Below are 10,939 nucleotides of genomic sequence, written 5' to 3' on the forward strand. Positions count from 1 at the left end.
AAATAATCAACTGGATCTCATTCACTTGATCCATAATAGATTTACCATCCACCATCTGATATCAAAAATATTTTCCAATAAGATGTTTCTTAGAACCCGCTGTTTCGACTAGGCATTTCTGCTCTAGAGTTTCCCACAACTCTTTTGCAGACTCAATTCTAAAAAAACACATCAAACAATTGATTACTGAGACAACTCAGTATATGTCCTTTATAGAGATAATTATCCCTTTTCCTTTTTTTCAGAGAGATGGGTTCTTGCAGGTTGTTCCTCATTAGGTGACGGTTCAGGATCATTCAAGATATAGTCTAGGTTTAGAAAGGTTAGAAAGAATCACATCTTTTCTTGCCATCTACCGAAATCCGATCCGTCAAATTTTTCCAGTCTTTCGGTTTGGGAAGCCATGATGATTAGTTTCCAGTAATTGAAATCCCAAAAATTACAAATCACAGATGGAAAAGATTTGTCGTAAGATTGTTAGTAAAATCGATGTGGAAATCTGTAATTTAGGAATTAAGACTATCTTGTAACCTTTTAATCTCGCAACTTTGGAATCATAAATCGACAGTAGCTATTTACTGCAAGAATTAAATGTAAGCAAATAAACAAAGTCGTTAGATCATTTATCGAGTTGAGGCACGAAGGATCTTCGCTGTCCTTAAGACAAATCTCGCCCCCACTATGACGAATCAACGGTGAAAATGGGCTTCACAGCGTATGTCTCTAGGATACAACAACTCTTGCTCCAGGGGTGTGCACTCACGCAGCCCGGATGCCTATCAAACTCGCTTATATGTGTCAGAAAGTGTAAGCCCAAGGGTCTACTCTCCTATCTTGTTTTGATGATTTTAAACATAATTGATTGTGTTATTGAATACTAATCAATTTGCCTTGAAGTGTTGTGTTTAAGATATGATTGATCATTGAAAAAACCAACACACTACATGATCATGCTTGAAGACGTACCAACACAAAAGTCAAAGGAGCTAAGTGGAGCTCACATCATCTCTCAAGCAAGCATACACAAGATAGAAGATCAATTGAACACCAAGACTAAAGAGAAGTTGAAGGTTACATAGGTATTATTGTACATCCTTTCTCTTTTGATTTATTAGTTCAAGGCAAGGTTTTCAAAAGAGTTTTCAAAAACACTTAAGAACTAAAATGATTTAGTGAATGGTTATGTGGTGGACCAACATGTTGGGACCCTCATAAAACATTCCAAATTTATCATAAAAATTGAGTTCCAAAAGCCCAAAATCAAACAAGCAATAAAAATAAAAAGTCTGCTGATTTTTAGGCTTCTCGGAACTCCAAGAAATGGTCCAGTAGTATTTTTCATACTCTGGTCATTTTCTCGGAACTCCGAGAAATGGTCCAGTAGAATTTTTCTTCTTCTGACCGTTCTCTCGGAACTCTGAGAATTTCTCGGAGCTCCGAGAACCTCGCGACAACATAGAAAAGAGCCGTTGGGATTTGAATTAATTTGTGATTTTTGATATCAACACCCCCAAACGGTCATATTTTGAGAAAAGGATATATATACATATACTAGAGAATCATTTCCTTCCTCTTGAACATTTGAAAAACTTCCTTAAGCCTTCAAACACACTTGCAATCCATTTGAGCTTAAGAATTTGTTTTTCCAAACTTGCCTTGCAACTTGCAAATCTTTTGAGTTTGGATTTAGAGCTTTCACTTGCAACCACTATTCAAGAGCAATCAAGGCACTACAAAGTGCATCAAGCTTTCAAGAGAAGCCAAGCTATTCAACTTCTATTTCTTGTAAAGGTGACTAGGGCATCCTACCTTAATACCCTAGGGAGCATCGCTTAGAACTCGGCGAAGAAGGAGAGTCGGTGTAAAGGTGTAAGGGCATCCTTACTTAATATCCCTTGGAAGTGTAATCGCCTCGGAGCCAGGCATCGTGGAGGTCTCCAATAGTGGAAAACCTTAAGGACGATCTTAAGAAGAGTGGAGTAGGGCTTTGCCCGAACCACTATATATCGATGTGTTCTTTCCTTTTCTTGCACCTTTATTCTTGTTTTTGGTTTGGTATTTCTTTGGTTTTCAATCTTACTTGCACTAACCAAAAATCTAATCTAAAGAAGAAAATTCAAACTAGGTTCACTACTTAAATTTTCAAAAGGCATAATTTAGTGTTTAAAATCAATTCACCCCCCCCTCTTGTTTATTTCAGTTCTTTCCTTTTCTTGCACCATTATTCTTGTTTTTGGTTTGGTATTTCTTTTGTTTTCAATCTTACTTGCACTAACCAAATATCTAATCTAAAGAAGAAAATTCAAATTAGGTTCACTACTTAAATTTTCAAAAGGCATAATTTAGTGTTTAAAATCAATTCACCCCCCCCTCTTGTTTCTTTCAGAAAGCTTTGATCAGATAATCTTTGAGGAAAACCAGAAATTCCAGAAACAGAAAGAGACGTAGAGAAGAAAGAGAATCAGGAAGGTTTTTTCGCTAAGGATACCTTTCTGTTATCTCTAAATCCGATTTTATAGAAAAACAAGAGGCACGTATTAGCGAAATGTCCCACCATCTAATGCATGACAGACGTTTCCTAAACTGCCACTAAACCACGTTGATACGGAATCTTAAACGGTAATAATGAGTTTAAACAAAAATTAAAGAATATTTAAACCTTTAAAAGAAAAAGAGAAAAATTAAACAAACAAAGAGAAAAATCATTAAGCCCACGCGTGCGGACAGCCGAGCCGGGCCGGGCCGGGCAATGGGCGTGTGTGGTAAGACTAAAAGCCCGCCGGACCCAAGTGGGCGATTCGTGGTGTAGGATCCTCATGACCTCTTGCTCATTCACAAGGCTAAGAGAGTGAAAGTATATATATGGCCACTCCAATCCTCTCACACTTCCCATCTAGGACTAAAGTTTTCTCATGACTTTAGTCCTTTTGGAGGGAAGCCCAAATACTTTGAATGAGAAGCCCAAAAGCATAAAGCAAGTCCTAAAGAAGGAGAAACATATAATGACTAAAAACATCCCATTGTAAGTTTGAATTACAAAAAGACTTTTTTCACATAAAAAGTTAACACACCTTTCTTAAAATACAACTATACATTGAATACAACAGTTCGCACATGTAATTGTTGTTGCACCACCAACACTGAAACCATACCACCAAAGAAATCCGGCGAGGCGAGTATGTCGCCGACCGGTCCTAGCCCTGAGGACTTGGTAAATTCAGACAACCCATTGAGTAGCTGTAACTTTGAACTTTGTTGTCGGCCAGTAATCATAAGATCGTAGCCACTCCCCATGGAACGCATCACAGTAACCATCTCTGATCCATCTTGCACCACCTCCTCTCTATAAACCACACGCTGATTCCTTGCATTCCTGTATCTGAATTCTTCCAATGCCTTGTCGTCGAATTGACCATCCCCCATTGGATCTTCTACATTGTAGGCCTTAAGGAACCTCATCACGGTGAGGCTCACTTGCGGGTGCTCAGCCATTCTGGATGCATAGGCAAGCACCTCCAGATCATCGGCCCCACCTAAGAATATAACCGCGATGTTGTATGAGAAGCTGCCTTGGGTAGTCCACGTTGCGCTACCGAGGCCCCTGCAGTCGACAAGAACACCGACCGAACATGGGGCATTTTCTAGGATATTAGGGTTTACAACCCTCCAGGCATTATCTGACTCATCAATATGGCCGACGATCGTTCGTTGCTTGTGGAATGGTATGATTATGAGCTTTACCTTCTTATCCAACGCAAACTTGCAGATATCTTCATGCATGGTCTTGTAAGGAGAAACCACTGTGAAGGGTTGGATGCAGATTAGTCCTCCTTTATGCTGCTCGTAATTTTGAAAGGCTTTCACGAAGTGCTCGTCTTTAGTTGAGGAAGATGATTTTCCCCGGGAATCGTGGGCTATAAAAATGGGAAACAAACGGCCGACGAGTTCTACAAGGTGGAAGGCGTAGACACAGATAGGGTTTTCTCTAGTGGAGTTGGAGGCTTCGAGGAGGTTGATGATGGAAGGTATGTTTTCGTCGCCATGGATGCATGTTAATATATCTATTTTCGTGCCAGGCCTTGAGTGTTCTAGCGTTCTCCGATTGTAGGCCAAGTATCTTCTTGAATTTCCATTTAAGATGCTCACTAGGGCTGTCGAGAAGGCGGTTACCATGATCGTTGAGAATACCAGACCCGAAAAAGCAGTTGCATATATAACCTGAAAGAGTTAACATAAGATCCTTATGTAAAAGAGGAATTTATTTCAAATAATAACAAGCATATACAAATGCTTAATGTGTTAATCACCACAGCAACAATCTTTGGTTGTTTCCTTGTAAACTGATCCCAAATTAGTTAATAAATTTAAGGTTTTTTTTATACATTTAAAAATATCTTCAAATAATCTTATTTTCGTTTGGTTTTGAAGTCAAATATGATTATTCAGGAATAAAATTTGTTGTAACGAATGTTAATATAAGTATTGTCGTGACTAATGAGAATATTTTACAAAAAGTTGAACTTTTTTGATAAAACAGTCCAGATTCGCCAAGACTAGGAAAACTAAGCATATAATTTTCTTCTTTTTTTCTTTTTATTTTTGTTTTTTGAATGAGTTCTAAGAGGATGCAATAATGGCGGCATTCGGGTGACTTTCATTCGCCTCATATCCTACTTGTGGGTTAAGCAGCAAATATTATCTATCCCATATGTAGGGCATGCAGACGGTGGCACTCCCGGCTGATGCTGCCCTCCGTGGGAGCCCTCGTGGGCACATTTTCTAGCCTTTCATATAAGTCTATGTCATGGTTCTATGTGTTGGATTCTCTCTCTCTCTCTCTCTCTCAGACACACACATGTAAGTTTATAGCATTAGGATCTGCACCCAAATTGCAATTTGGCAATTTGGGCATCTAAACACATACGTCCTTGTCAACAAGAACTAAGAGAATATCTCTCTCTCTCATAGAAGTCTTAATGGGTGTGCTTGGATGGACATCCAACACATCCATCTCTATCAACAACAAGAAAGAGACTTTCTCTCTCTCTCTCTCTCAATAGATGCATACCGAAGTTTAACTTGAATATATGGACTCCCAAGTTTTAATTGATTTTGGTGTCAAAGCATGCATACTGACCGCACTTCCCTGAACAAGAAAAAAGAGAAAATAGGAAAGGGTAGAGGTGTTTTGCCTTGATCTCCAAGAGATTAGAAAATGCGAACAACTCTATAATTCCTTTGAAGTTCAAGATGAGACCAAGCGATATCGAATCACTCCAAGGCATCTTGTAAAAGAGGCAAGCCAATATAGTCCCCACAGTCTTCCCAATGTATCCACTGCAGATGATGACTTGCATCGCCCACCAGCTCTTCCATGAAGAGACGGAAAACAAATCTGTCATGATACCAACCTTACTAAAGTAAAATGGCAAAAACAAAATGTTATTGACAGTCTCAAAACTTTGCACAATCCTCGCTCCCAAAGGCAACCCGTCCGGTATCACCAGCCCCAAAAACAAAGGCCCCTGGGCCATCGTTGCCCCCATAAATTGACTAACGAACGATACAATGAAGGCCGATAAGATGATCGGTGGAATGTACTTCTTGTTCACTGGCTTACGCTTGGGTGTTTTTCGAATAATCCATTTCATCACCGGCCGAACAACATAGATTAGGACTATTATTAGTAAAGCCATGCTCCCTATGTACGACATGAACCTCAAAACATTCCCGTTACTATTTCTTACCGATGTCGTGGCCATGAACACCGCCCATCCTAATAAATCGCTGACCAATGACGTGGCCATGGCAAGTCGGCCTAGGTCACAATTGAGGAGGTTGAGCTCAGCGAGAATGGGCTGGGCGACAGGAAAATTTGTTACTGCAATAGTTGCAGAGATGAAGTAAAATACTATCTTGGTGCCTATGTCTGTTGTTACATATTTGCCTAGGAATGAAGCTGTAGACAAGATTGATACTATAGTAAGGAACCAGCCGGAAATAGCAATAACCGCTGCCTTTCTTCCCGATTGTTTTATCATGCTTGGGTCCTGCTTTACTCCGCCGATGAAAAGGAATATAAGGCATCCAATCTTAGCGACTGTGTTATTGATGTAATGACTATTGAGCGGAAACACCCATTTGACAAACATTTTGCTGCGTCCAAGAAATGATGGGCCAATGATGATACCGCCCTGAGGAAAATATGTTCAAATGCATAAAAAGAAAAAGAATAAGATAATATTGATGATGAAACTCATCAATAAATTTTTTGGAAAGTTACATTTACACCCCCTCTAGTTTCTGACACATCCACTTCTACCCCTATAGTTTAAAACGTGACAACTGCACCCCCATGTAGTTTCAATTTGTATAAGGTAGGCCCCCTTAGTTGACGGTTTGTCCACAGATTGAAGGGTTAGGATGATCCGATGGAGCTGATTCTTTTTTGCACACCCTATCTATGTCAGGGCCCATCAAATGAACTCTTTGGATCATCCAAACAATGTGGGCCCATACCCGAATCCATACACTACCAAAAATACAGTGGGCCCACATTGTTTTGATGATCCAAAATATTCATTTGATAGGCCCTGACAAAGATAGGGTGTGCCCAAAAAATCAGCTCCATCGGATCATCTAACCCTTCAATCAGTGGACGAACCGTCAACTGAGAGGCCCTACCTTATACAAATTGAAACTACAAGGGTGTAGTTGTCACGTTTTAAACTATAGCGGTAGAACTGGATGTATCAAAAACTAGAGAGGGTGTAAATGTAATTTTCCCTAAAATTTTAGGTGACGGCCGGGCTCCCTAGATAAATTTTGGGTTAAAAAAAACTTACAATAACCTGTGACACAATTTCTGGTTGTTTGAGTGGCTTGACAAGGATTCGAACGATGCGCGTGATCATGGTCATGAGGAAGACTTGAAAACAAAAGCGAGAGAAGAAGTGATTGAAAGGGTTATCACCAAGATACAGCCCATTTGAATTGGGTGTACCAATCGGAAAACAAACCGGGTTGGGAGCCGATGATATGTTCATTTTGTTCTGTAGAAAAGATAGAAAGCCTCAACCACTGAGCTACAGGCCTATTTCCATTGCGAGAACCTTGATTGCCTTTTCCCTCCTTCAAGATAGGGAAACAAAAGAAAATAAGAGAGAGAGAGAGAGAGACAATGGGGTGAGACGGATGAAAGGGTGGGGTGAATTTGACCGTTGACTGGTCAAAAGGCTGGTAGCCTTTCAATAAAATAACTTCTTGAAAAACGGCATCCAAATACTGAAAATAGCCAAGTTGTTTGTTTGTTTGCGGAATTGGTAAGGATGAAATAAGATGAGATGTTTATAGAAAGGAAAATGATATAAGCACAACCATGTTTTTATAGTTGCACTAACGCTTCTCGTCCTTAATTCTTTAACTGTATTTTCACTAACTCTACTTGTCTTTAATTATTTAAAGAGCTGTCAAAGGTTGTTACAGTTCCAAAAAGCTCTCACAAGCTAGTTAAAAAAGAAAGGACCAGCTAAGTTTGTCCACTTATTAAAATATGGTTGTGCTGATATCATTTTCCTTTTAGAAATTGGCTGAAAGGCTAATATTGTGTAGCCGGTTTTTGGCTAAGAAGGGTTTTTGAACTGATCAAACTCCTGTCGGTGAAGGATGAGATTCCAATTACAAGCCAAACCGTGAAAACTATGGAAGTCTAAGGGCCTGTTCAGTTGCGCCTGGAAAACGAAAACGGAAAATAAAATAGCCCTACTTTCCGTGGAATCGCGCTAATATGGTCGTTTTGTTGCCTGGAAACGGAAAGCGCTAAGAAAAATTACACTTACGTGGAATCCGACTATTCCAACGTGGAGGGATCATTTCCGTGGAATAGAATCCGTGTGTAACCCTCGGATTTTTATCATTTTCCACGACTAACGCCTCTCACGCGCTTCGAGAAAAAAAAGTACTATGCTCTCTTGAATGTTTTCTGTTTGAATGGGATTTTCTTGAGAGAAAAAAAACTCCAATTCGATTCTAAACGGAAACGCCCGATTTAATTTAAATGCAGAGTTTTAGGGTTAGGGATTAGTATGATTAGGGTTGAGGTTTAAAATAAAGAAAGGGCAAGATCAAAGTGATAAAGGGGAGTACCTTTTATTCCACCTCTGTAAAACGATATTTTGATTACTAACTTGTCGAGAGCTAATTTCTAAAAATAAAAGTTGCAGCAGAATGAGCTAAGAAGAAAAGGAGGAAAGCCAAGAAGAAGATTATAACGACGATTGGGTATTGATATATTTTACCCCCTATTTTTTAATTAGGACAACCACCTCTAGTGTAAAGGATTACTCATAACTCATAATTCATAAATACAGTAGGGGTGGGTGTCCCAAGTTAACAAAAGGGGACGAATGTAACACTTCCTACAATCGATTAAAATGACTATCCTAAGTCCTAAGTCCTAACCATCATAAAGATCTGGTCCCTTGATTTTTAGCGAGGCCATTTTGGGCTTCTCTTAAGAGAAGTTGAACCCTAATTTTTTGTTGGTATTGATCGTATGGATGGGACGAGCATTTGGCATGGGAGCAGGACCATATATGGATTGCCTCATGATGGCCCACCAAAGCCATGGTCGTAATCACACACATGTGTTGAATATTTCAAACCTCTATAGATTGGTGGGTTAGAATCCTCCTGTGGAGATGAGACAAATGAAAAAAAAGAAGAGAGGAGGTAGAAGGAAAAAAGAACAAAATGCAAGACGCTTGGAAAAGTAAAACAGGAAGACGGAAAGAATAAGGGAAATGATAAATGCGACCCTTTTCATCACTTGGGACACCCAGCTGCATTGTACGTGCCAATCATGTCACTTCATTCCTCAAATGTAAAGTACATCAACACCTTTGTAGTCATAAATACATTGTAGCTAGGTGTCCCAAGTAATGAAAATGGGCGCATTTATCATTTTCCAAAATTAAGCAGAAGTACTATGCTGTCTTTAATTGGCAGGAGGCCTGGGATTTACTACACTTGGCCAGAGTGCCATGAGCAAGTTGACAAATTTAGCGGAGCATGCTACCGCTCATTTGGGACGTTGGCAGAGGCTCAGTCATAGCTAGACGCATATTTGGAGAGAGCCAGGTATCGGAGCAGCGAAAGGGCTGAGGAGGTAGAGGAATTGCGAAATGAAAGGGCAGAGGTGGTGCCACAGAGGGTGTTACCATGGGTTTCCCTCTTTCTTGTTGGTTCCATTATATTGTTTTTAAAATCTGCTTCTTAAGTTTTTTTGAGTATTTTTTGGTATTAGTAGACTATTTGGTAGGCTTAGGGGGCATAACTTGCTTAATATGTGGTAAAGAACATATTTTGTGATGTTTCTTTTTCATTTTCCTGGCAACTGAATGCACATTGCTGTTGTTTCTTTATTGTTTCTTTTCCGTTTCCTAGCAACTGAATGCGCACTCTTACTGCTTTCTTAGCAGTTTCTTTTCCTTTCTGTTTCCTTCTGCCACGCCATTTCCTTTTCTTTTCTATTTCCTGCACGCAACTAAACAGGCCCTAAAAGAGATTAAATTCAATGTTCTCTATTTCCTAATGCAACAGATGGCAGTGAAATGTCTTTCTCCAATGGTCCCTGCCAATCTCTTCCTAATAATACCACTTAGATAAATAATTCCACCCAATTTTAGGTGATTGTAATGCAACTTAATTAAAAAGGTGCTCTTTTAAAAAGGGTACCCAGTTTTATCGACTAAAGTTGTTGTTTTCAGTTTGACATGAGATAAAAGTACTCTTTTAAAGGGGGCTACATACAACTTCCTTTAATGTTGATAGGGCCAGGGATCCACGCAAAAGCGAATAGTCCCACATCAGATAAGTGAAGTGGATGGGGATGAATTGTAAGGGAATGGGGACCCTCCCTCTATTGGCTAGCTTTTAGGGGTGTCACGCCCCAAACCCCACCCTGGGCGTAGGACGTGGCAGCGTCGTACACCAGCAAAATAAATCCCACAAGCATACAAAGCTACCAAGCAATAACAGAAATAAACCATGTTGGATATTTTTAAAATATTTTATTTTGTAAAATAGAAAAATGAGATTTTACAAAGGAACACTTCTTTTTATGTGAAAAGGTATTTCTAATCAAAAGACACTTATGTTATAGAAAGGTGTTGTTTTCAATGAAAGGGTTCATTTGAAAGGGTGCTTTCGTGTTTTTTACCTTCTATAAAAGAAGACTTGGGATCTCATTTTTAAAGAGTCTTTCCCCTCTTAATTCTTTCTATTTTCTTGTTATTTAAGGGTATACTGGTTGCTTTGAACTTGGGGTGCAGCCCTTGTTCTTAGTGTAGGCATTGTATCCTCGGGACTTATTTCCATGGTAGCCACCTGCATAAGTGGGGAAATTAAAGTCTTTAAGAGAAAGCCTTTTGCTTGCCATGCCTACTTCTCTTCCTCTCTTATTCTCTTTCTTTGTTCTAAACAATTTTGTTCATCCACCATACCAATTTGTCCCAACAATTTAAAGGCTTCAAATTTCCCTCTCCATTTGGTGGATATGATCGTGAATGTCAAATGCAAAGGGAGGATCATAAAACATGATCAGGTATGCTATTGAGAAGATCGATTTGACTTCCTGTGAACAAGAAGATAATCGATTCTAACTACAACCAGAGAGAAAGGTACGCATCTATTTTTATAGATATATTTTGGTACAAGAAGATAATCGATTCTAACTACAACCAGAGAGAAAGGTACGCATCTATTTTTATAGATATATTTTGGTATTTCTTTCATCTAAATTTGTAGGACCGTAACAGAGAAAGTTGGAATTCTTCTTTCCAATCTCCTTGAAATAAAAAAGGATAATATGAGAGTGGTAAATTACTCTTGGGCACCCAAACTTAATGTGCATACAATCGTTACTTATGAGTAACTAATA

At 39.2% G+C, this 10,939-nt stretch overlaps 1 protein-coding gene across 2 annotated transcripts; it reads right to left on the reverse strand.

Annotated features, from left to right (window-relative positions):
- Positions 1–2,980: 2,980 nt before the first annotated feature.
- On the reverse strand, positions 2,981–8,233 carry LOC143854540 (cation/H(+) antiporter 15-like). 2 transcript variants are annotated; one of them, XM_077364559.1, is made up of 4 exons: positions 8,146–8,191; positions 6,846–7,131; positions 5,193–6,194; positions 2,981–4,218 (listed from the first exon to the last, which is right to left on the reverse strand). In XM_077364559.1, the coding sequence occupies exons 2-4, from the start codon at positions 7,044–7,046 to the stop codon at positions 3,088–3,090; spliced, it is 2,334 nt and encodes a 777-aa protein (XP_077220674.1). In that variant the 5' UTR covers positions 7,047–7,131; positions 8,146–8,191; the 3' UTR covers positions 2,981–3,087. The 2 variants fall into 2 exon arrangements, with proteins under 2 accessions (XP_077220674.1, XP_077220675.1); XM_077364560.1 differs by lacking the exon at positions 6,846–7,131 and having other exon boundaries at positions 8,146–8,233.
- Between the last annotated feature and the right edge of the window lie 2,706 nt (positions 8,234–10,939).

This window comes from Tasmannia lanceolata, unplaced genomic scaffold, assembly GCF_043159265.1.
Source record: "Tasmannia lanceolata isolate RefF3 unplaced genomic scaffold, GAP_Taslan_0.1 ptg000020l, whole genome shotgun sequence".
Taxonomy (NCBI): domain Eukaryota; kingdom Viridiplantae; phylum Streptophyta; class Magnoliopsida; order Canellales; family Winteraceae; genus Tasmannia; species Tasmannia lanceolata.

Bases quoted from the DNA above. Each gene is read 5' to 3' on its own strand.
- LOC143854540 (XM_077364559.1), bottom strand. From the start codon at position 7,046: ATGAACATATCATCGGCTCCCAACCCGGTTTGTTTTCCGATTGGTACA. The intron at 6,195-6,845 runs GTAAGTTTTTTT...TATTTTCCTCAG, and splicing joins AAATTGTGTCACAGGTTATT to GGCGGTATCATCATTGGCCC. The intron at 4,219-5,192 runs GCAAAACACCTC...TAACTCTTTCAG, and splicing joins CTAATCTCTTGGAGATCAAG to GTTATATATGCAACTGCTTT.